The sequence below is a fragment of the Aspergillus caelatus genome, assembly GCF_009193585.1.
Source record: "Aspergillus caelatus strain CBS 763.97 unplaced genomic scaffold BDV27scaffold_113, whole genome shotgun sequence".
Classification (NCBI taxonomy): domain Eukaryota; kingdom Fungi; phylum Ascomycota; class Eurotiomycetes; order Eurotiales; family Aspergillaceae; genus Aspergillus; species Aspergillus caelatus.
In genome coordinates, this window is record NW_022475376.1 from 87,262 (window position 1) to 110,474 (window position 23,213).

Sequence of the window (23,213 nt, forward strand, 5' to 3'; positions counted from 1 at the left end):
AATTACATCCGACAAATATCGCGCAATAAGAGGCTGACAGGGAAAGATAATAAGTAACATGGATTCTAATGTTTTTCGTTACCCCGATTGGTGCCTAGGTTCCAGCTAGTGATGCGATCAACCTGAATCGGACATGAACTAGGGCTGAGCCAATCATGTGTTACATATCCCGGTGATAGGTTGCTTCACATTATTAATTTTCAATTTGTCAGCATTGGCTCTATAGTTACCTATATTAACTCTTATGTATACTGATGACTTAGGCATCTTGTCCACAGATTCACAGTCTCTTTCCAAATCCCGCATTACGTTAGATCCAACCATGGCGCAGGACATCATCGACAACATCGCCGCCGAGGGCATCTCCTACTACACCCCAGCGCAGGTGCCCCCGGCAGGCACGCAAGTCGAGGGGTCAACCAAGCTCTTCAGCCCCCTCACCATCCGTGGGGTGACATTCCCCAACCGTCTGTTCCTTGCGCCGCTTTGCCAGTACTCCGCCAAAGATGGCTACGCCAATGATTGGCATTTGACTCACATTGGCGGTATCATCCAGCGCGGCCCGGGGCTCGCCATCATGGAAGCCACGGCCGTGCAGAAAGTGGGTCGCATCACACCACAAGACCTTGGTCTCTACGATGATGGCCATATCGAGCCACTAAAGCGCATCACTGAGTTTGCTCACAGTCAAAGTCAGAAGATTGCTATCCAATTGGCTCACGCAGGTCGCAAGGGCAGTGCTGTTGCACCCTGGTTGAGCGGCAATGCGATGGCTGTCAAGGAGGTCGGGGGTTGGCCGGATGACATTGTTGCCCCGTCAGCAATTCCCCAGGAGGAGGGCATCAACGCCGTTCCCAGGGCTCTGACCGGGGAGGATATCCAGGTGTTGAAGAAAGACTGGGCGGAGGCTGCGAAAAGGGCCGTTCGGGCGAATTTTGATGCTATTGAGATTCACGCCGCACATGGGTATCTTCTGCACCAGTTTTTGAGTCCTGTTAGTAATCGACGAACGGATGAGTATGGGGGTAGCTTTGAAAACAGGGTCAGAATACTTCTGGAAATTTGTGAGGGGGTTCGTGGGGTTATCCCAACCACCATGCCTCTCTTGGTCCGGATTAGTGCCACTGATTGGTTCGAGTTTGACGATAACTTGAAGAAAGAGTTTCCTGAGAGCTGGACGATTGCTCAGTCGATTCGGCTCGCTCTGCTCTTGGCCAACCACGGCGTGGACCTAGTTGATGTTAGCTCAGGTGGCGTCCATGCGAAATCCGCAATCGCCATTCGGTCCGGCCCTGGCTATCAGGTTCATTTCGCTCAAGAAATCAAGAAGGCTGTGGGCGACAAGCTACTAATATCGGCTGTTGGTGGAATTAAGACGGGGACTCTGGCAGAGAATGTGGTGCAGTCTGGTATTGATGCAGTACAGGCTGGGCGTTGGTTCCAGCAGAATCCTGGCCTGGTTCGCGCGTTCGCTAATGAGCTAGGTGTGAAGGTGAGGATGGCTACCCAGATTGATTGGAGTTTTGAGGGCCGTGGAAAGAAGGCAAAGAAAAGTTCGTTATAAGGCTGTGAGTGATTATTAGAGGATAGATGCTTCATATTAGGTCCTTCTGACTATTCTCCATGTGTCTACACCAACAAGGACGTACAGTAGAGCGAATAATCAAAAGCGAATACAGTTATATCGCTTGACTAAAGACTGAAATCAATGTACGCGAAACAGTCAACCATAAAAATGTCGTACCCAAGATTAACCAGGGTAATACGGAGCCCGTGGACTATCTATTACAGTAGCATTTCCAGATGTTAATTCTCATGAAATTAATTCATTGGACTTTTCAATAAAGCTCTATGAAATTCGTAAACAACTTCGACGGCGGTCTTTCGTTAGTATATCACTAGTACCATCTGACGGTCTATTAGAGAATTTGGGTAGCTGATCTCACTTTGAGGTAGGTTTATAACATTGTCTCTACCTTTTGGTTGATGTCTTTAGTTCCACAGTAAATCCAGTGCAGGCATAGCTTAGTTGCCAACGTAGAATTTATTGGCCAGTCAGAAGCTCCACAGTAGTAGCCGGAAGGCATAAACGAGTTGCACACTCAACATTTTTTTTAGGATCGAAGGCGATACTGTCACCAAGCTCACTTCCTTTGTTCGGATGTCTCGGATTGTCAGAAACTTCAGCTAGATCACAACTCATGCCGCGAATTCTCGGCTAGCTGCATAGATGTTCCACGAATTCCGTCGGTATTAGTGAACTACTTGCCCTCTGACCTCTTCCGCCAATCATTACACCGGATAGACCGTACGCAGTTCGTCATTGACAACCCTGTGGACGGAAAAGAGGCAACGGGGACACCCGCCGCGAAGACTTCCTTTGCTTCCAGATGCTGGCATAGTCACCCGAGGAGAACTGAACTTTAATGACAAAGAGAATGAAAGTTTGATGGAGGTTAATTATTCCACCAGCTGCTTAACGGAATATCAAGAGAGAACTCGCTCTAAAACTTGTGGGTACAGGGCTTGGGAATAGACCTTACAAAGCCCCCCAACAGGCAACATGAGAAACGTAGTAGTGTCCGCAACAGCACAGGAAGGGCCCAAGAGAGCCGAGGCAGTAGTCACACAAGTTGCACAAGGTAGTGAGGTACCTACGGAGTAGGTAGAAAATAGTAGAAATCTACAATAGGGATGGCTGAGCGTCAGGCCAGCAACAGGCGGGGAATAGGCGCCACCCTAACAAAGAAATACGTGCCAAGACGGAAGGATGTAGAATTGCTTCAAAAGGCCAAGAAAACACTGGGTAGTACTACTAGTAGTAAAGGGGGCTTGGGCAATGAATCCACAACGCAAGGTGAATCCAAAGTGCGTAGATAAATTTTGAGAGTCTCATTAGTTAAAACTAAAACCAACACCAAAACCAGCTCCCATAGCTCAGTTGGTTTAGAGCATCAAGCTTATATGACCATTGTACCTTGTACTAGGTTGTATGCGTCTCTTGGAGGTCGACGGTTCGATCCCGCCTGGGAGCACTTTTTTTTACCTCTTCCTCCTGCATTCATACGGGCCACACTTTCTCTAGCAAAGCACTCTCTAATTTGTTTTGAAGCAAGCAGCGATGTTTAGCAGCTATCGTATGTTGATGTGGAAAGTCATGAATAATGGCTTTTATACTAAATACTCAATACTTATCGTAACATTTTTCGGTGGTGTTAGAGGCCATTATATATAATCACCCGACGTGGTCATTCAAGTCATACAAAAAACATCCACTACAGTAGAGGAACTAGATATGGGTTTACTACTAGAGACACAGAAGCACTATCTTTTCCACCTTGCTCACATGTTTTTCAAATTAACATATATGTACATTCTTCTGTTATTTCTCCGCCACGCGTAGGACATTTGTAATCTCCTCTAGTGGACATTAGTGTCTTCGTTATATTTAAGCCTGGTTATTTCCCATTTTCTCTAACACGCTGGATTCTGCCGGTAGAGGGGCTCAAGTAGGAAAGCGGAATGATAAAGACTACTTCCCCAGTTATTTATCAATCTGTTTCATTCTTCCCAAACAGATAGATGTTTTAAATTCGTACATAAACCACTCCATTGTTAAGCCTTGCTGTACAGTATTTTTGTTTCTTCACTTTCTCTAGACAGATAGTTTAGATCGCCAGACATTATGAACATACATGGCATCTCGTTCGCAAGCCTCGGCCTAGTCGTACTCGACGAGATCCGCCTTCCCCATAGGAAACCGCTAACCGATATCCTTGGTGGTTCTGGCGCTTACGGTGGGCTTCCTACTTTGCACCTCGTATCAGTCAATAATTAATGGGGGACGGTGTTGATAGCCACGCTCGGTGCTCGGCTATTTCTTCCACATCCAAAAAGCCATTCCTTAGGCTGGATGGTCCATGTTGGAAGTGACTTTCCGAGACCTATCAAAGACCGTTTACAAAGCTGGGATGTGACATTGATCATAGAAAGAGAATCAAACGAACCTTCGACTAGAGGTTTACTTGAATACAAAGATACTACATTTGGACGTGCGACATACCTTTCTTCGTTAAATTTGATCAATCCCCTCCCCTACTGCCAATGCAAGCTTCTCATCATCAACTTATTTAGATGTTTTGTCTACCATACAGATAACTCTAGCTAACAAGTCTTTTAGCCAAAGAGTTCAAATACACAACACCCATCCTCGCAATGCAGGATAACAGCTTGAAGAACACTCCACTCCTGACATCCAGAGCATATCATTATCTTGAAACGCCTCAGAATATAACCACCCGTCTCTCGAGTCTCCTTGCGCTTAGGGAAAAGGCAGGCGCGCCAGAACGCCCCTTCATTATCTGGGAGCCTGCCCCATTCTCGTGTTCAGTGGTTAATCTGCAAAGTTGTCTCGACGCCGTACGTATGGTTGATGTATTCTCCCCAAATCACCTAGAATTAGCCACACTATTTGGGCAATCGCGACCAGTCGTAGCAGACAAGGATAAGATTGAGTCTCAGGCACTGCGGTTCTTAGACAGCGGCGTGGGCCCGGACGGAAAAGGTACGGTGATTGTCCGAGCAGGTGAACATGGCTGCGTCATTATGGCTCGTGATATGTCTCCTATTTGGCTACCACCATTCTACCAATCTAGACCAGGAGATAAACCAGACGCTAAGGTGGTCGATCCTACTGGCGCTGGTAATACATTTCTTGGGGCATTTGCTGCTGGGTATCTCCAGACGGGAAGTATTGTTGAGGCTGGTTGTTATGGCTCCGTTGGAGCTTCTTTTGCCTTAGAGCAGGTGGGTATGCCGGAAAGGAGCAATGATGGAGAGGAGGAACGGTGGAACGGTGCCAATGTGCTCGCAAGATTGCATGAGTATCGGAAAACTATTGGACTCCCTGATATCCGAGGTTAATGTAATCTGGGGAGGCCTTTTACGGCGTCAAGTGGATGATATATTGTAGACTAATGTAGTGTAAAAAAGCTCGGGCAGATGCAGCTGTTATGTCGCATGGTGGCTCACGGAAGTAGCATACATTTGCTTTCAGTACACTCATAGCTGAATTTAAAGACAGTATGTAGCCTCTTGTGATTACGAAGTTAAACCCTTTGGTAGGATTTTGATGTCATGGCGAACTTTTTCTAGAATCCGCCTTTAGGGTTACATTTGCCTCTGCTTCCTTTTTTGTTCTTTTCTTTATTTCTCCTGTTCACTAGCACTTAGGATTGATTACTTAGGCTACAAATTGAAACTCTCGGCGAGAAAGGCTTATTACTCCATTATATAATTATCTTACTTCAGCCGTAAAGGTAACAGGCGGGCTGAGAGAGCCTATTGTCGCAACCAAATGAAGCGAGGCCGACTTCGCTAGTGGCGAAGATAATATCAAACTGCAACTTTATGCACGCCCAACGGCACTGCCGAAACATGCCAACAACCAAACATCCGATCCTGCCTTACGTCGCATGCAATATATCCCGCAGCTCCTCCGACAGAGGATACACACATTCGACCGGAAGAAGGCCTTCCGCTTCTCCGATATCTCCCTTATCCAAGGCCCTCTTGACATCCCCCATAAGACCCGTCACGTCTGTGATCGAAACGATCCACTCATCAACGTATCGCTCAACAGCCTTCCCACTGAGCCCAATCTGAATAGACCGATACCCCAATGGCTGATGCCACAGATCTCGCTCCGGATCCCACTGTACACGAACAGGACTCTCGCGGAGACGTTGACGCCATTTGTCTTGCGCTTCGTTCTGGTTGCCAGGTACATGACTGAGGCAGGATCTTTTCAGAGCCCATTCAAAGCCCTCGCGGGTTATCTCGATCGCCAAAACACGTTCTTGGTTCGGTTTGCTGGCCCAGCCGCAGCGGTAAGCCATCCAGAGGAATGAGGGTTTGATCCAGGTCATGCGGGTGCGGGAGAATGGAGGGACGAATTTCTGGGCCCTCAGAGCGGGTTCAGCGATTTCGGGGGAGAAGGCTTGGTAAACTGTGATGGTGGATCGGGTGGATTTGGCACGGATCGCTCGGAAGGGTTGAGGGGTGGGGTTATTTGTAGCCATTGTGTCTTTATTTACGCTGTTGTAGTGGATGATATTTGCGATGTTCGTTTATTGGGAGACAACACGGGTGTAAGAATGATTAGTATCAGACAGCCTTGTCGATTTCACTTGATAGATTTCGCCAAACAATTTACGAGGCCTCATTTATCTTGGACGATCAGCACATAGTTTTATGAAAGAATGAGAAAGCGGTTTTATTGGGGAAATGAGTCAATCGATTCATATCTGTGGGGCAGAAGGTTGACTCATGCAAAGGATAACTCGTATTCAACCTGCCGCAATGGGAGGACCTCGTCTCATTCAGTGGAAGATGAAATGTTACCCTTTTGACCATCCCAGCTGCAAGGATACTCCTCGAGTATGTCAACAGAAGGTAACCCAAAGCAAGTCAGGGTACCAGCGTAAGAGCCAATTATCTCATCTATAGGGCTTTCGTTAGCACCACCATGCATCCAGAATTTGGGGTCAAGATGGGAGACTTACTGAGATTAACGTCGTGGGGGTGAACAGTGCGTCTTTGATACATTCATTAATATTAGAAAACACGATTATCCAGAGGGAAGACTTACCTCCCGTTGCAGTCACACACAATAAGCCCAGAATCAGGGCTAGGGGTGCAATCGGAGCAGTAGGCGCCCGCAAATGCCCTTCCCCTATATAAAGTATTAATAAAGCCACGAATAAGTCCAGAGGATCACACACATATAAGTTTTCCATGTAAGCCCTGCTCCGTCGGCTTTGTCGTTGATGATGTCCTAAAACAGGGCGCATTGTTCTAGTCATGCAAAGTAGACAATGTGGACTTAGAAAAAGTAACTAAGCGGATTTGGTCAGAACAGAGCATAGATCCATTGTAAGATAGTTAATCCAGTGCCGGTGATTGCGTGCCCTGTCAGGTATCAGCTCTGCACTAGGTAAAAGGAGCGACGGCTGATTTGCTCCGGAAGAGCTGGAGCCTTACAGGGGCTGGGCCCTGTTCAACATTTATACCAAAGCAGCTCAGCACACCATCTTCATTATGAACTGTTCCGTCTATAGGAATTTTGTCAGCAGGAAGGAGTACACAGCCAGGATGTTGGGTCAGGGTGGGGGACTTACTAAGTTGGAAAGGGTAGAACAGCAGATATTCTAAATGTTTTATAAAAATTTATGAATAACAGAAGTCATGCTTTTAAGAAAGGAAACTCACCATCACTACCACAAAGGCACACCAAATCCTCTTGCACTTTTCCTAGGCAATTTTCTTCAGGGTAAAATCTACACTTGACGACAATTTGCCGAGATTCCGAACCCGCTTATTAAAAGTTACTCAGGATACCCACAAGACTATTAACAGATAGAAAGCGTCCCACATACTCTTTTTCTGGTTGTATGTCATACCAAGGCTGGCTAGTAAAACACCGATCAAGATCTAAATGGCTTTATATTTGGTCTCCATCACGTTTTCTGCAATTGCCAGTCACCCAGGCTTTCTCGCTTTTTGATTGTTGCATCACATTGACAGTACAAGTGTCATAAAGCCCACCCACGGGCTTTTTAGGAATCACAATCTCAGGGGGCTCATCGGCAGCCAAAGCTGCTAGAGGGAAGAAAATGGGAGGCAGGGATAAGTGCATAGTTCCCCTAATAAAGGTAGACTAATGGATACTTTGTAAGGAGTTGTAAGAGGGATTTGCTCCAGGCGGTCCTCTGGTGGCCTCTTTATCTTATTCTCAGTAAAGTCCCCGGAAGCTCTTATTTGCACAGTTAAGAAGTGTATTCTTTCTACTGAACTCTACACTTCTCATGGGGAGGGTGTTTTGCTGAGTCTGGCTCATGGACTCTGTCATCAAGGACGGTCCAGCGCGGGCGCTTTGTTCTGGTCGGGCAAGCTGGGCAAACGCCCAGGCTTTCATAGGCACATAAAAAGGGGAATGTCAACGATTCTACGGCCACAAAGTTCGCATCAAAAGACCCTTTGTCTGGGCAATTTTAGAATACGCGAAAGTACCGGTATACTTTCATATTTATACTTGTGCATATGGGTTTCAGGGAAAACAGCAAAATCGGCCCTATCTCCCTGCATAAACACTCAGTAAAATTCGCTGGACTGAGAGTTTAGCGTACTACTGGGCATTATCTGTCCGATCCCAAGTCGGGCCCAAAGAATGCAACATGCAGCTTGACGATACACATGTGGTAACTCTAGTTAGCTCAAGTCAGAATCTTGAAGTTGCTATTACATATGGCTGCAATGCCTGCTTCATTTGCTTATTCTAGGTCTCTACCCATGATACAATTATTCCATGCTTGTATGAGCGTCTCGATTGAGATACTTTGCTGTTTAGTATTTCACCAAAGATGCAACCCGGCTGGGGATGCATAATCTAGAAAGTCAAAGTTTTTACCGGACATGTTAGATCCGCGGTCAAGCAATCACAAACACGGTCGTGCTTGGTTGTCCTTTGACAAAGCGGAGAGTTCCTTGTCCCACACACAGATTGCCGGCTTCCACAGCAACAGGTATAGTACCCATTATGGTACTCCGTAGAGAACAGGGGAATCTACCGAGTGAAACCCAAGATGCTGGTTTCCCATTGTGTTCGGTTTCCCATCCAACAAGTTATAGCACGTAAGAGTGTCCATTGTGCCATAGCAATCTGAGCCAATATCGTTCTGGTACGTAACAAAAGGACAGCTGGTTGGTGGCTTTGGTTTACAATGCCTGGTATGATACTCTCCTGGCAACGACTGCTCAAGGATGGGATCGTTATCCTGATAGCATTGTGTCCCATCAGAGCATATCTCGGTGTGATTGTCACACCATTCGACGCATCGCTTCTGCGGTTTTGGCATTCCATAGAACTGTTTCTTGGAATTCCATTTGATCTCACAAGCCTCGACATTCTGACAGGATAGCTTCCCTCCCCTTCCGCAGTCCGCGTGTACCTGGCATGGACGCCCCTTCCATATACTCATCCGTCCAGTGCCGTCTAGGACAAAGTCGGATTCGTCTTGTATAATCGAGGGATGTCCGTCTGATTGTGAGTCCGCCAGATTAGATAGAATACTGCTCGCATTGTAAGGGCTGCCTGGCACTGAAGGGTGAGTCGGCTGTGTATGATCCGTCCTTGAACCTATAGCACAAAGCGCGGGATTCTGCCATATTGCGTCTGCAGCATCCTTCCAAAGATTGGTGTAGTTGTACCAGGTTTCGGGAATGAAGAATATTCTGCAGTCCACGGCCTCGTAGAGAAATTGTAACTCTCCATCTTGTATAGGGCGACTGAAGCGTTGTATATTCCACCTACAGTTCTGGACTCTTCTCTTATTTGCAATGTATGTAGTTTCAGTGCTTAGAATTGTCTCCCTGTTACAATAGAAACTGATTTTACTTTGAAAATCTCAACGCCCCCTTACCGATCCTTTTCTGTACGATTCAAACGAACTGTTCCATATTGCTTGCAACAGCACAGTCAAAGGATTTGGTAAGATATAGTCCTCTTTCCCAATTAACTAGTGTAGTAGTTATTTGTCCCTATCCTTTTTTTTTTTGCTGGCCGATTTATCTTGTGATGCGCTTTTGAGGCGTTGTTGATCAAACATGACCTGCTAGGCAAGCAATACTATATAGCTCTATTGCAGCAGTAAACAAATAAGTAAAGATCATTAACAAGAGTATGAAACATTATCCGCCGCGAGGGGAGTATGTCAGGCCAGCACAGATTTCAACGGAATGGAGAGACGAATTGTACATAAATCATACCCAGAGGCCAAAGTCTCCATCAAAAATGATTCTCACTAGTGCGTCAAGTTTCTAAAGTGTATGCATGAGCTTTCCGCCACGAGCATCTTAGTTCTTCGTCGTCGCTGTCCTTCAAGATGCGAGAAGGGGTTGTTCAGCTACGAGAGGCGGAGAGAAGTATCTTGTTCCTCCAAACAGCCAACGACCTATCAATTACAAGATATGTTGCATCACAGCAGAACGTCATATCACACTGGGCCATAGGGAACTTGAAGATTTACTGAGTTTTCAATTACCACAGTAGAGCTTCTCGTGGAAGGCCTTGGGAATATGGCTCACATGGAGATTGATCCGGGAAGCCGACATTACTTTTACCGCTTCACTGACCGCCTTGGTTTCTTCCTTTGTTTACTCCGAGCACCCGACTGAAAGTAAGTTCTACGGATATGCGGTAATACCACAGGCGCAGGAGCAATCCAAAGACCAAATATAATATGGGTTCTTTATTGACAAGCTTACACAAAAGTCCTCTATAACTATTATGGTACAGCCATTACCAGTAAGCCCCGTGGTTGGGCAAACATTTACCATCAACAACGGTCTGCAAACTCCCATAATCTGTGGTCTTAATCTTCCCGTTCTGTTCAGCATCAAAATCAGGAAACCTTTAATTTTCCACAGAACAATAGCCAGTATACTGCTTTTTGAATAGAGTTAATGAAGTGCTTATGAGAGGAGCCTGCAAACCTTCCACGCCCTGGAAGACTACCGCATTCAGGATACTGAGAAATCCCGCCCGGGCGACAGCCAAGACATTCACCTTCCAAATAACGGGTACTAGCAAGGGTTTACTGTTTTAGGAAGTAGGATAATTATCGGTCACGTGCCCTAGTCTGGTTTTCCAGTACTGATAAAGCAGGATGTGATAGTGAAAGAAAGAAAAAAAAAAAAAAAAAAGAAGAAGAAGAAGAAGAAGAAGAAAGGAAAAGAAAGGAAAAGAAATACCTTCCCCCCGGGCCGGAGAGCCGGCAACCTTTTGGTTGCATAGAAGTTTCCAGCACAGCCATATCTAACTAGACCATCGGGGGTCTACAGGTTGAAATTACTTAGCTCTTTAATGTACTGTACTATAACCAAAATCACCTGATAGCGAGAGACATTTTCATCCATCGGGGTTGTTTTCTGATAAGCTTGGCGATAAGCGATAAGAGTCGTGGTATGGATCTCAACATCCACCAACATATCAGCTATAACCGTGGAGTTTTACGTCTGACGTGGGTTTTTGATGCTCGTTACTGGCTCTAGATATTACTATTATTGACTTTAGTAGTTGATGGGCGGTACTAGGTCTGTGGTCTGTTTATGGGGGGTTCCATCGCATTGTAGGTGAAACAATAACTTCAAGATATATATTTGGTTGAAAGGTATAGCAGGCGCAGTGAGATTGAGTCGGACTATCACGAAAGTCAGCCTACCCAAGCTGGACAAACATCATATATACAGGCATAGCGCATACCCAAAAATAAATGCTTATTCTGCACAAGCGAACATTACGATTAAAATGGAACCCTCATAATCTGATGACGATTATAGTATTTACGGCAAACGCTGGCGCCATTCGTATATGTTCTCCATACATGTTACACATTGTTAACCAAGAACATACTATTTATCAAATGAGCATATGAAGACAGAAGCTATTTTTCATTCAAACTTATATGACCATGTCAACTACAGCTGAAATCTAAGTGCTCTGTAGTCCATATCGGCATGCCGAGACTCGGCCCGATGGAATCTGGAGGCCATCAAGACACCCAACATCGCATAAACCGCCACGAGGCAGAAGAGGTCTTATGCCGAGAACATAACCAGGTGAAATTGAGCATCTCTTCCGAGCGACTAAGTCAACCAATCGCCATTCTCAGTCCGAATCGATGCCGTAACAGCAAGAAGAACCGAACACCACCATGAACAAGTGGAGCCTTGAAAAAACTCTTCATCACTCTTCATTGGCTAACTGGGGACAAGCGCGCCGGCAAACAAGCCAAACACACATGACCTCGCTTCCCACTAGCGCCCGCACTAGCGCCAGTCATCTAACATAAATACCGCCGAAGTCTCATTCATTTCGAAAATTAAGCGACTCTACGTAAGTTCCTCCCCTCCCTACATTTGGGAATCCCAGAACAAAACAATGAGCCAAACAAAGAATGATTGCTAACTTTCTTGCCTACAGTTCAAAGAATCACTTTAGAGTAGACGTCCCACCTCTGAACTCTTCTAAAGAGCTACAGAATCTCCACCCTTGCTGATGACTTCTATATCCTCAATGCCCTAAAGTGAAGCCGTGTTTACTTCCGCCTCGACGCTTGGTATCTGCGAACGACTCGCTTCGGTGAGCTTGTTCGAGTGCCTCTCGTCCAGGGAGTGGTGATGATCTTTACCTTGTCTCGATGTCTTGACTTCGGTCGGTCGGACTTGGTGGGTGTTGAGGAAGTCTGAAAGGTGTTTAGTTTCCCTTCTCTTTTTTCACTTTAATGTTGGTGATTATGTGATCGAAACCTGGAGTTTGGTTATGATACCTATTTTTATTCGAATGAAATTATTATATGCTTTTTAATCTCTTGTTTACTGTAAAATGATCCACCTAGACCACGCACTCGCCACGGCTCTAGACTCACGTAGTGATGGACTTTGCTCGCAAAACTCTTGACGACCAGCGTTTGCGCAGACTACATGTCCCCATAGGTAGGATACCTCACGTCGCTGCCTGACTTGTGACCTCTAATTCTCAGGTCTATCGTAATGTATCATTATTCCTCTAAAGGGTATCTATCTTATGGTTCTTACAGCATGACAATTCATGAATATCATTTAGCCTCCTTGGAAGTCCCCTCAGGCGCATTCGCATTGGCGTTACCTCCGCCACTTGCCTTACCACCACCACCACCGCCTTTCTTCGATCGTCCGCCGCGTCCACGCGATGATCCCGAGCCACCCTCATTTGATTTACCCCCACGACCACCATTGGCATTGGTGTTGTTATTGTTGCCACCAGCGTTGGTAGGCTGAGGCTCATTGCGGTTCTTGCCTCGGCCCTTCTCTCCACCAGGGTTAATCTTGCGTTCCAGCACCACAACTTGGCTTTGGGCGACCGATACAGGGCTGGCGGCGATCGCCTTTTGTAGTCCGTCTGGCTCTGCGAAATCAATATATCCAAAGCCCTTCTTCTTATCAATCTCTACCTTCACGACCTTGCCGAATGTCTTAAATGCCGCTTCTAACAATGGCTCCGTCACCCCCTGCGAGGGATTGGCATGCTTGAGGAAAGCTTGCGTCGCTGTAGAGGCTGCGGACGGTGCCTGTTTCCCTTTCGATTTCGAAGATTTACCCGAGGTGGGCGGAGTGCTGGCGGGAGGTGTGTTCGCTTCGGACTGGGATGTCGGCTCATTGGGCTGTGGCACGTTTCCCTTGACCTTTGCGTTCTGTGATGAGGCGCCTCTCGATGTTTTCGGGGGGGTCTCCTTCTTGCCCGATTCGGCACTCGTCGGCTCAGTTTTGGATGTATCCGTCTCCGCCGAACCGCCCTTGCCACCCTTGCGACGACCGCCAGATGGTGCCAGGCCCAAGTCTCGCTGGAGAATCTTGGCTGCGGCCGCAACGCTTCCCCGTTCCCGTCTGCGCTCCGTGGTTGGGGTAGACTGACCGGTGTCCTTGGGCGAGTTCTGTGCTGCGGCCCTCGTGGCTTGTTTGGCGACATTGGCAGCCTGTTTGTTCGCTGCTCTCACAGCTTCCTTGGTGGCTTTATCCGCCTTGGATTTCTTTTCATTTTTCTCCGGGGCCTGCGCCGTTTCCCTATCGGGCCGCTGGAGTAGTTTCTTTGCTTGAACCTTTTCCGCCTTGGTCTCCTTATCGGCTTTCGCGTGCTTCGAGGATTTGTTGGAACTATCCTTCGCTTTGTTCGCTTTCTTCTCTTTGATATATTGCACCAAAGGTGTGGTGGTCACGGTCTCCTTCTTCTCCTTCTTATCCTCAGCATCAGTGGCATTCTCGACCGTAGGCGGTTTGGTGATCGGTTGTGTAAGACTTTCGAGGAAGGCAATGAAATCGGGGTCCTGGTCAATAGTCCCTTGGCGAGCATCTTTCCGTACACGGCTCCCGGGGATTTTCGCAAACGGTGCATATTCCACGGAGGGGGGCCCCAACAGAATGGGATCGTTGAAGGTGTTTCGAGCGTCTGTGAAAGATACCTGACGAACCTTATTCGAGAATGGGATGATATGGTCGCTGGACACAACGTGAACGTAGGCACGCGAGGGTCGTGACGGCTTCGCTGGGCTGTTTCCCGAATTAGCACTCGACAATCTACATAGCACGTAGAATTAGCCGGGTACTCACTCCTTAGAAATCTTGCCCGGCTTATATTGGAACCAATCAATCTTTCCCGCTCCAATTTTCCATTCAGGGCCTATAGCAGTCTCAAACTCTGCCTGTGTTAATCCCGGAGGTAGTCTCCGCACTAGGAGCTTGAGCCGTGGTGCAGCTGGTTTGGGTGCTTTCTTAGGCGTGGGGCCGGCGGCGGCAGCGTTGGCGGCGTTCTTCTGTGTCGCTGCGATAGGGATTTGAAGAACACCTCCCGTTGATTTCCCAGCTGCAGTCTGCGTCATGGCGTAGAGCGTTTCAGAGAGATCTACACTCCGAAAGGAGTGGGATTGCGGGGGAGGGGTTCTCGAAAATGGATGGAAGACCGAGTTGGCGAAACGGGACTGTGAAAGATTTGAGAGAGAGGTAAGAGGAATGGAACCTCCAAGATGGGAGTCGATACTGAGGCTCCGGTGAAGCCGATAAGTGACAGAATGGATTGGGGAAAGAGAGGGAAGAGCAAAAAAGCAACGATAAGTCGGTTACGGGACACCAGAGGGGCCAATCACGCGACCTCGAGATACCCAACAACCACGTGTGGGGAAAAAGCGTCACTTGATCTTGATTAATGATTCAAATCCAACCTTTGCGACGTTCTAGATATTCGCCCCCCGTGCAAATAGACGATCCTTGCTCAATAATTCCTTTGCTCTCTTTTTGATCGTCCTGTCCCTGACATCTATCCTCCTATCGAAGTACCCCTCAATTCCCCCCCCTTTACTCGGCGCTTTCGTCCACTTTCACTATGGTCGATAGTAAAGTCCCGCAGCCAGGACCGGCCAAATTAAAGCGCAATGCCGGTCCCGATGAATGGTTAGAGGCTGCGAAAGATTGCAAGTATCTCTCAGAGCAGCATATGAAACAACTGTGTGAGATTGTGAAGGAGTACATGATGGAAGGTAAGCAACCTCCGTTGAATGAGATCCGTGCTTGTTCCTCCGAGGCTCACTTGTGTGCGCGCGCTTAGAATCGAACGTACAACCGGTATCGACGCCCGTCACAGTCTGCGGAGATATCCATGGCCAATTCTATGATCTACTGGAGCTGTTCCGCGTGTCGGGCGGCATGCCAGACGAGTCTATGGTCGAACCCCCGAAAACATCACCGCCTGTGATCACCTCAGCTGATATCGAGCCTCCCTCGGAAATCACGGACCCCAAGCTGCGGAAAAAGTTGAGAAACTCTGGATCTCATTCGGAAGGCGGCGACGAAACAAGCTCACAGAGAGAACGCTCTTCAAGTGCCGGAACGAACGAGGTGACGCTGAACCGGAATTTCGTCTTTTTGGGAGATTATGTCGACCGAGGATACTTTAGTCTGGAGACTTTGACATTATTACTATGCTTGAAGGCCAAGTCAGCCATACTCATGCCCGGTCTTTTGTGGAACTGGTACTAACGAATCCTTCGGTAGGTATCCGGATCGAGTAACGCTGGTGCGCGGGAATCACGAGTCCCGACAGATCACGCAAGTCTACGGCTTCTACGAAGAGTGTTTTCAGAAGTACGGCAATGCATCGGTCTGGAAAGCCTGTTGTCAGGTCTTTGACTTCATGACACTTGGGGCCATCATTGATGGCAGGGTGCTCTGTGTACATGGTGGCCTGAGCCCGGAAATCAGGACCTTGGACCAAGTTCGTGTAGTGGCAAGAGCTCAAGAGATTCCGCATGAGGGTGCTTTCTGCGACCTGGTCTGGTCCGACCCCGATGATGTAGAGACATGGGCAGTCAGCCCAAGAGGCGCTGGTACGTCATTTTCAATTCGTGAGACGCTGGTCCTTTGACTTATGCATATCTAGGTTGGCTATTTGGGGATAAGGTAGCAGATGAGTTCTGTCACGTCAATGATCTGACACTAATCGCCCGTGCGCACCAATTGGTGAATGAGGGATACAAGTACCACTTTGCGAACCAAAACGTGGTGACGGTGTGGAGTGCGCCTAACTACTGCTACCGATGTGGCAACCTGGCATCGGTCTGTGAGATTGGTGAGGATCTCAAACCGACATTCAAGCTATTTAGTGCGGTCAGCGATGACCAACGGCATGTGCCCACATCGCGGCCAGGCCGTAGCGAGTACTTCCTGTAAATTATTGCATGACTTGATTTTCGTTTAACAGTTTTCTTTTTGGGCATACGGAAGGGCATACTGTGATATGGTGAATATTCGATTCACACCCGGCGCTGGCGTTCGGAGATACCGTTCATGTGATATGCTCTGCAGAGAGTGACGGATGATAGGCACGTTATATAACGATATTAGAGCACAATTAACGATGGTCATGCTTGGAAGCTAGGACGCATATTGGATGTTTTGTCAAATGAAGTCTCATGAGGTATGAACTCGGCAAGTGGTGATGGTGATTAAGGGCTACGCCTACCGGGAAACCATCCTACAGTAAGCGAAACCGGCCAATTTGTTCGTATTCTTATTCCCTAGACATGTCCTCCATATGATGGGCTGATATGTATCTTTCTCCACAGCCGGGGCGGATATGGTGGAGGAAGACCCTGACCCGAGGGGCCGTGATGATTTGCCGTGCGGATGCCGACCCCGGAATGCATCCCGTGGATACCCCGGGATGCATTCCGGAGCCCCGAACTTAAGAATCAGATGACTGCACATGCCAGACAAACGGAAAGCTTCACAATTCTTTGGATTATTGCCCTTATTTCTTACTATAAAGCGCCGAAAGGGTACGCGCATATTCGCCAAGGCAGTCATGGTCGAGAAAGTTGACGTCCTTATCTGCGGAAGTGGATCCGCAGGCCTCTGCGCTGCTACATGGCTCGCCCGCTGTGGGATCCGCTGTAAGGTGCTTGAACGCCGCGACGGACCTATGACAATGGGGCAGGCTGATGGCGTTCAGTGCCGTACGGTCGAAATCTTTGAGAGCTTCGGAATTGGCGAAGAGTTGCTACGCGAGTCCTACCATGTCCTGGAGGTCGTCTTCTGGGCTGCTGATGGTTCCGGCGATATCAAACGTACTGGCCGAACGGCAGATACACAGCCAGGGCTATCACATCAGCCCCATGTGATTTTGAACCAGGCCCGTATTAACGGGTTATTCATCGAGTCTATGCAGCGGTTCAATAACCAGATCATTGATTACGGGTTTGACATCAAGAACATTGAGGTTGATAGTTCTCTCGTCAATGATCACCAGTCGTATCCGGTGAAGGTGACGGCTGAGAAGGAAGGGAGAACTGAGGTCTTCGAGGCGAAATATGCTCTTGTATGTTCAACCCATTTCTGAAAAGTGTCGTCGTCTTTCGTGTTCTAACGGTCTTTGCTATAGGCGTGTGATGGAGCACACAGTACTGTCCGTCGCGCACTGGGTTATAAAATGGTCGGTGATAGCAGCGACGCAGTCTGGGGTGTCATGGATATGGTACCCCGGACGGACTTCCCAGATATCCGGAAGAAAACCACCATTCGCTCCAAGGCGGGTAACTTATTGATCATTCCTCGTGAAGGCGATGCCCGCAATTTAACCCGGTTTTACATTGAGCTTCCGGCAGGGACCAAAGCCAAAGAGGTCAAGCTGGAGGATCTACAACAATCTGCTAAGGCTATCCTCAGTCAGTACAGAATTGAGTTCGCCGAGACGGTGTGGTGGTCTGCCTACGCTATTGGTCAGCGCCATGCGGACTTCTTCCACAGGGATTACCGCGTCTTCCTGGCGGGTGATGCCTGTCATACCCATTCCCCCAAGGCCGGTCAGGGCATGAATGTCAGTTTGCAGGATGGATATAATATCGGCTGGAAGCTGGCCACTGTTCTGAAAGGATTAGCGCCCCCATCCTTGCTAGAGACGTATGTCCTTGAGCGACAGAAGGTAGCTATTGACCTGATCAATTTCGACCGATATTTCTCGAAGCTTTTCTCGTCTGGTGGCCAGACATCCCCTGCCGAATTCCAGGAAGGATTCATCAAATCTGGGAAATATACTGCTGGCTTGACGGCCAAATACGATAGTTCTGCGATCACGTTTCACACCGAGGGATCAGAACAACTTTCTACTAATATTGTGACTGGCATGAGGTTACCAAGTTCTCAAGTGGTGCGGTACTGTGACTCAAAGCCCATGCAATTGATGACAGCCTTGAAGTCAGATGGTCGCTGGCGAGTCATGGCCTTTGTGGGCGACATTAGCAGACCTGAGAATAAGTCCAAGTTGAACGCAGTAAGTTTGGTAGTATTCTATTCACCTCCCGTGCTCTCGCTGATATATCCAGCTTGGAAACTACCTAAGCTCAGATGACAGCCCATTGCACCGCTTCTGCCAGAAGGATGCCGACATGGACAGCGTGATTGAGCCTATCCTAGTCGGCTATGGGAAGCGACACGGCATCGAACTGGAAGAAATTCCAGAGGCTTTCCACCCAATCGCCGGAAAGAATCAAATCAAAGGTAAGGAATCCCTATCCCCTTAAGCAAGTGGCATAAGACTCACTTAATGAATAGATCTGCACAAAATCTACTTCGACGACGAAAGTTACAACAAAGGTCACGGCCATGTATACGAGTACCTCGGTATCAGCCCCGAGAAAGGTGCAATTGTGATTGTCAGACCAGATCAATGTAGGCTTCCCCTCCCCCCCAACAATTCTATATTTTGGACGAGATTAATTGACTCTCTCAGATGTCTCGGCCGTGATTGGACTCGACGATTACCGGCAAATAGGCCGATTCTTTGAAGGGTTCTTGATCCCCCAAGGTGAACACGCCTCACCGGAAAGCAAATTATAAGGTGTTACTCGCATTGGATGTACATACTATGTGAAGTAAAGCCCATTTAGATATGACGATCATGAATAATAAAGAGCCTTCTATATGCCTAAGCACATGTATCCCACTCCCATTAATTCACCCACCATAAGAACAGTAAGGCAAGACCTCCTGATACACCATCCTCTCAGATCCAGTAACCCCCTCTCCGGAAGGGTCTCTCTTCAACAAAAGTCTTTCGACTTGGGCATTCCCAAGCCCCAAACAACTCGCTCGCCGTCTCCGAGACTCGATCAATCGCGCACCGCCCTGACTACTGACATCCCCCGCCGGAAATTCATCCTTGTAATTCTGACTTGTGAGGAAGCAAGCCTGCATAAACGCTCCCACAATAAATAACAATACAATCAACCGTCGATGCTGTAGATCCTGCTCCAAACCGGATCTACCTTGTGCTGGGATCTGGGAATCATGTCTCGGGTTGGAATCCGTCCATCCGATATCGTGGTTCTCGTATGGCGATATTGCCTGTTGCAAGCAATCCAGTCGGACTTCTTTGGGAAAAGATGAGTGGGTAGTGTACCGTTTGTTTCGTTGATGTTGGCGTCTACGGTCATATCGTGCTCGGTTGTAAAGCTCTTCTCGCAGGTCTAGGATGGGATACGGAGCTGTATTAAGTGTTGAGGATAGCCCGGGTTGACCGTTCATGAGAATAGATGCCTTTCCTGGGATTGTACTGTAGGTAATGGAGCTTGAGATGCGGTGAATATGCGAATAGGGTGTAGTGTAGCCCGTGTGAGTCGGGGGGTTCTTTATAGGGAAGACTGTATATGGCCAGCACGGAGTCTTTTTGAGATACATTGTAGTGGATGGAATACTTGGTTTTACGTATGACAATATGGGTATTTGCGGGGGATATAAAACTAACTTCACTACGAAATGGTGCAGAGTATCGTGGCTATAGCCATGCGGGTCCTGGGCCTGGGGTGGGACAAGATAGAGGAGGGGAGAGGTTTGTCTGTGTATGCATCATGTTGATCAGAGAAGATTACGATATAGTTGGCATGTGAAACTGAGTGAGTTTTGGGAATCCTGGAGGACCGCATGGTCATCATGTTATGGAGACCTGGGTGGTAGAGTACAAAGTTGTCTGCATCATCCTATAAGAGAGCGGAGAGAAAGTTGAAATTATTTAAATGCCCAAAAATAGAAAATAGAATTGCTATCTGTATAAGGAAGTAAAGTAGAGCTACTACTGTACTCATATCACCCTTGCATGAAACTGAGAAGGTTTGAGAAGATTATTCATATTGCATTTCTATATGCGGCTTTAAGGGGCTTATAGGGTGCTAACCCTACATACCATGTATTTCATATTCACGTATTATTTGACTCAGTTTGATTAGTTGTATCCTATGTCTGAGTTATGCACAGATATGGCTGAGGCATGTCCCTGATTACTAGTATAGTGTTGACATTGCTTTTTTCATATACACACGTACTCGGGAGAAAATTGATTAACGAAACTGAAATGAAGGGAGAATAAAATAAGGTCTAAATGTCATGCTATCATCCATCGTGGCATGATCCATCCTGCCAACCCGGTGATTGCTGAGTAAATCTGCCCATAGTGAGTTCGCCCACGATGATGCCCGCCAGTACTGCGCAAAAGATGCCTATGTTGAAAGTCATGACTGCTAGCATTCTGAGAATATTGATTAGTTTTATAATAACTTTACATCAATGGGACCTCACTCACAAGACATAGCCCAGCAGCGCACGGATGCCCTCTAGTAGTGATCGTCCACCGTCTTGCTGCCAACTCCATGGGCCACTTGGGGTCCATTTCCCAAAGAGTATCTTGAACCACCTCCGGACGCGTGACGGTCTTGCACTGCTGGGTACTAACTCGCTCCGCTCATCTTCATGCAACGGTGGAGGAGACGGAGGCGGTGGTGATGGTCTTTCGAATGGATCGTTCACGTTGACTTGTATGTACCGCGGAAGAGGGCTCACACGATCCTTGGGGATCTTTCTGTATCGATGCGCTGCGGGTGGCTGTCCCAAAATTGGTACGGGAAGTCCAGACGCGCGGGTTGAGTTTATCTTATTTTCTAGTTGGAACTTGAGTGCTCCAAGGAAGCGGTTGAACCAGGCAAGCAGGAACAAGAATGCCAAGGTGAGGAGATACGTGGTCATAGAATTGGTTGTCCAGATGCTGAAGAATAAAGTTACTTTCGTTCCTGATGTGAAGATGGCGGGCATCGACATGTCATGATGGCTGTGACCATGGTCATGGCCACCTGTCTCATTTTGCATTATCACATCCATAGATCAGTGGCCATAGGAAAAGAAATGTATAACATTCGGATTTCTGGAAGAGCTGGCGGAGGTCCAATTTATATTATAGTGAACTGGGCTGTTGGGCCTCTCATATGTCTCCTAGGGCTCATTTAGTGTTATATGGTTTGATTGGCAAATTGCATAAACACCACATGAGCTGGGATGAGCTGAGAATTCTGACTGGATCCTAACTTCCTTATTGTACATGTGGCGTTTCCCCCTTGTTTCTATGTCCTTTCCACCGCCAGGAGATAGGGTTTATTCATATCTTTGCTGCGGAAGCTTTACCCATTACGCAAGGTGTTAATGACGATGGTATGTTTATACCGAATTATCGTCAGAATATAAAGAGGTAAACAAGGTCGGACCTTAGACCCTGCAATAATCTGCGTCATCATAGTATTGATTTGAAAAGGCCTCATTTTCACTCATATATTGCATGGCTTAGCCAGTCTGCTGATCAAAGGTGGTTGGTTATAAGTTATCAGCGCAAATGTGCTCATTGTCTCCACCACCAATTCCTAGTCTTTTAATAGGTACAAATTCTTCGCCATGGCCAGCAACAGTATCGAGTGTAGCGCCTATTTTACTTAACGCATTGTAGGCTGCCTTTTTTTTTTTTTTTTTTTTCTATAACCATTTATCTACCATTCATTGAGTCTGCAACCCGTGCCGGTTCATATGATCTCCATAACTCAATATTAACATGACCCCCAAAGCCAAGACAGCAATACGGTCCATAATATGGACCGATTTCTTCCTCTCAAATGCCCATCTCAGTCAAATAACCCGGCATCCCTCTTCCCGATTGCCGTGGGGATGGACGGCTACTGAACAACGACACAGGTATCTTATAACTTACTGCCCGACCAGACAAAACCTTTACATTAGTTGTACTGACATGTCAAAGCATTCCATTTTTCAAGACCAACTAGTGCGGGAATGCAGGTCGTTTATTGTGGTGGAAAATACTTTTTCTTCCTCTTCTCCTTTAGATGCTCCTTGATGTGCTTTTCGTCTTGTTCATTATTAGTTGTTCGTCTAGTTTCATGACTTTCAATTACATGAATCCCCATTGCTCTAATAAGTCGCTTAGATATTTACCCTCCGTATTTGGATGTTGTCCACTTGTCTCCCCAGATATTGTAGGCTTGGAAGTCTGTTGGGCTGTTCCTTGCGCAGGTCTGAGCATAAGAGCCATACACCTCGGTTGCTTATACCGTAAAATAGATTGATGTGACTTCTGTAATAGCGATTCTGTTGACGTTCGGGAATCCAACTGCACGGCGTCACAGAGTTCAGGAGGGGAGATGCGATTTGAAGAAAAGGGAAGATAACAAAGAATGAACTGTTCGGTACAACCAATCGTCTCAGGATATGGTGGCTGTAAACGGTGAATCTTGACTTTTAAGCGCAAAAATATGGTCTTGAGCGTCCATGGTCATCGAAGAATAAAGCTAGTTATAATGAATGACGAGTAGCCCGGCCATAAGACGAGGTGCGAGATTTAGAGCTTTTCTGTCTCGACCTGTGCGACAACACCAAGGATCGTACAATATTGACCCATAGTGCTCCATGGAAAGAAGTCGCACTTGGCTTTACTGCACTGGTTACTGAAGATCATTCATATCCCCTAAGGATGACATGGCACCCTTGAACTATATAACTATGCCTTCATTTAGTATCTTGCCCGTAACGGGTATATAGTAACGTATACCACGGTCCACAGGTGTAAATTAATATTCTATATAGCATATCGTCTGTTAATCTTCATCATTACTGACATGGATCCCTTCCAATTAGAGAGCAAGCATCGTGATTCCTGAAACAGAATGCCAATCACATAAAAAATGTGGGGTAAAATCGTGTTTTTATGAGTCATCAGATCTCCGTAACCCTATGCATAAAAAAAA

The 23,213-nt window shown here is 47.1% G+C and overlaps 9 protein-coding genes and 1 non-coding gene across 10 annotated transcripts; 6 read left to right on the forward strand and 4 right to left on the reverse strand.

Annotated features, from left to right (window-relative positions):
• Window positions 1-234: 234 nt before the first annotated feature.
• On the forward strand, window positions 235-1,684 carry BDV27DRAFT_129902 (NADH:flavin oxidoreductase/NADH oxidase). The gene has a single exon (XM_032067309.1). The coding sequence runs from the start codon at window positions 245-247 to the stop codon at window positions 1,562-1,564; it is 1,320 nt and encodes a 439-aa protein (XP_031926552.1). The 5' UTR covers window positions 235-244; the 3' UTR covers window positions 1,565-1,684.
• A 293-nt stretch (window positions 1,685-1,977) lies between these two features.
• On the reverse strand, window positions 1,978-2,637 carry BDV27DRAFT_129903 (uncharacterized protein). Its single transcript, XM_032067310.1, has one exon. It carries the CDS (start codon window positions 2,201-2,203, stop codon window positions 2,045-2,047), a length of 159 nt encoding a protein of 52 aa, XP_031926553.1. The 5' UTR covers window positions 2,204-2,637; the 3' UTR covers window positions 1,978-2,044.
• A 289-nt stretch (window positions 2,638-2,926) lies between these two features.
• On the forward strand, window positions 2,927-3,035 carry BDV27DRAFT_t129. The gene has a single exon. It is a non-coding gene; the product is annotated as a tRNA-Ile (tRNA).
• Window positions 3,036-3,614: 579 nt separating this feature from the next.
• BDV27DRAFT_7122 (pfkB family carbohydrate kinase superfamily) lies at window positions 3,615-4,989 on the forward strand. Its single transcript, XM_032077375.1, has 3 exons — window positions 3,615-3,797; window positions 3,858-4,052; window positions 4,181-4,989. Exons 1-3 carry the CDS (start codon window positions 3,686-3,688, stop codon window positions 4,921-4,923), a joined length of 1,050 nt encoding a protein of 349 aa, XP_031926554.1. The 5' UTR covers window positions 3,615-3,685; the 3' UTR covers window positions 4,924-4,989.
• Window positions 4,990-5,338: 349 nt separating this feature from the next.
• BDV27DRAFT_129905 (DUF4291 domain-containing protein) lies at window positions 5,339-6,127 on the reverse strand. The gene has a single exon (XM_032067311.1). The coding sequence runs from the start codon at window positions 6,078-6,080 to the stop codon at window positions 5,466-5,468; it is 615 nt and encodes a 204-aa protein (XP_031926555.1). The 5' UTR covers window positions 6,081-6,127; the 3' UTR covers window positions 5,339-5,465.
• A 4,184-nt stretch (window positions 6,128-10,311) lies between these two features.
• BDV27DRAFT_129907 (uncharacterized protein) lies at window positions 10,312-10,738 on the forward strand. The gene has a single exon (XM_032067312.1). The coding sequence runs from the start codon at window positions 10,346-10,348 to the stop codon at window positions 10,514-10,516; it is 171 nt and encodes a 56-aa protein (XP_031926556.1). The 5' UTR covers window positions 10,312-10,345; the 3' UTR covers window positions 10,517-10,738.
• A 1,936-nt stretch (window positions 10,739-12,674) lies between these two features.
• On the reverse strand, window positions 12,675-14,471 carry BDV27DRAFT_146117 (putative nonsense-mediated mRNA decay protein Upf3; the record flags this gene model as incomplete). The annotated part of the gene is made up of 2 exons (XM_032070521.1): window positions 12,675-14,142; window positions 14,203-14,471. The coding sequence occupies 2 exons, from the start codon at window positions 14,469-14,471 to the stop codon at window positions 12,675-12,677; spliced, it is 1,737 nt and encodes a 578-aa protein (XP_031926557.1).
• Window positions 14,472-14,814: 343 nt separating this feature from the next.
• On the forward strand, window positions 14,815-16,539 carry sitA (TOR signaling pathway phosphatase SitA). The gene is made up of 4 exons (XM_032077383.1): window positions 14,815-15,125; window positions 15,194-15,581; window positions 15,640-15,971; window positions 16,025-16,539. Exons 1-4 carry the CDS (start codon window positions 14,972-14,974, stop codon window positions 16,312-16,314), a joined length of 1,164 nt encoding a protein of 387 aa, XP_031926558.1. The 5' UTR covers window positions 14,815-14,971; the 3' UTR covers window positions 16,315-16,539.
• A 409-nt stretch (window positions 16,540-16,948) lies between these two features.
• On the forward strand, window positions 16,949-18,978 carry BDV27DRAFT_158796 (putative phenol 2-monooxygenase; the record flags this gene model as incomplete). Its single annotated transcript, XM_032072763.1, has 5 exons — window positions 16,949-17,461; window positions 17,525-18,412; window positions 18,465-18,639; window positions 18,694-18,810; window positions 18,872-18,978. 5 exons carry the CDS (start codon window positions 16,949-16,951, stop codon window positions 18,976-18,978), a joined length of 1,800 nt encoding a protein of 599 aa, XP_031926559.1.
• A 1,548-nt stretch (window positions 18,979-20,526) lies between these two features.
• BDV27DRAFT_165462 (copper transporter family protein) lies at window positions 20,527-21,281 on the reverse strand (the record flags this gene model as incomplete). Its single annotated transcript, XM_032073942.1, has 2 exons — window positions 20,717-21,281; window positions 20,527-20,662 (listed from the first exon to the last, which is right to left on the reverse strand). Exons 1-2 carry the CDS (start codon window positions 21,274-21,276, stop codon window positions 20,527-20,529), a joined length of 696 nt encoding a protein of 231 aa, XP_031926560.1. The 5' UTR covers window positions 21,277-21,281.
• Window positions 21,282-23,213: the final 1,932 nt, after the last annotated feature.

What these genes read in the sequence shown, in the direction of transcription:
- BDV27DRAFT_129902 (XM_032067309.1), top strand. Translation starts at nt 245, where the DNA reads ATGTATACTGATGACTTAGGCATCTTGTCCACAGATTCACAGTCTCTT.
- BDV27DRAFT_129905 (XM_032067311.1), bottom strand. Translation starts at nt 6,080, where the DNA reads ATGGCTACAAATAACCCCACCCCTCAACCCTTCCGAGCGATCCGTGCC.
- BDV27DRAFT_7122 (XM_032077375.1), top strand. Translation starts at nt 3,686, where the DNA reads ATGAACATACATGGCATCTCGTTCGCAAGCCTCGGCCTAGTCGTACTC. An exon ending in TGGTGGTTCTGGCGCTTACG is followed by an intron (nt 3,798 to 3,857) that starts GTGGGCTTCCTA and finishes CGGTGTTGATAG; the next exon opens with CCACGCTCGGTGCTCGGCTA. An exon ending in CAAAGATACTACATTTGGAC is followed by an intron (nt 4,053 to 4,180) that starts GTGCGACATACC and finishes CAAGTCTTTTAG; the next exon opens with CCAAAGAGTTCAAATACACA.
- BDV27DRAFT_129903 (XM_032067310.1), bottom strand. Translation starts at nt 2,203, where the DNA reads ATGAGTTGTGATCTAGCTGAAGTTTCTGACAATCCGAGACATCCGAAC.
- sitA (XM_032077383.1), top strand. Translation starts at nt 14,972, where the DNA reads ATGGTCGATAGTAAAGTCCCGCAGCCAGGACCGGCCAAATTAAAGCGC. An exon ending in TTACTATGCTTGAAGGCCAA is followed by an intron (nt 15,582 to 15,639) that starts GTCAGCCATACT and finishes ATCCTTCGGTAG; the next exon opens with GTATCCGGATCGAGTAACGC. An exon ending in AGTCAGCCCAAGAGGCGCTG is followed by an intron (nt 15,972 to 16,024) that starts GTACGTCATTTT and finishes ATGCATATCTAG; the next exon opens with GTTGGCTATTTGGGGATAAG.
- BDV27DRAFT_129907 (XM_032067312.1), top strand. Translation starts at nt 10,346, where the DNA reads ATGGTACAGCCATTACCAGTAAGCCCCGTGGTTGGGCAAACATTTACC.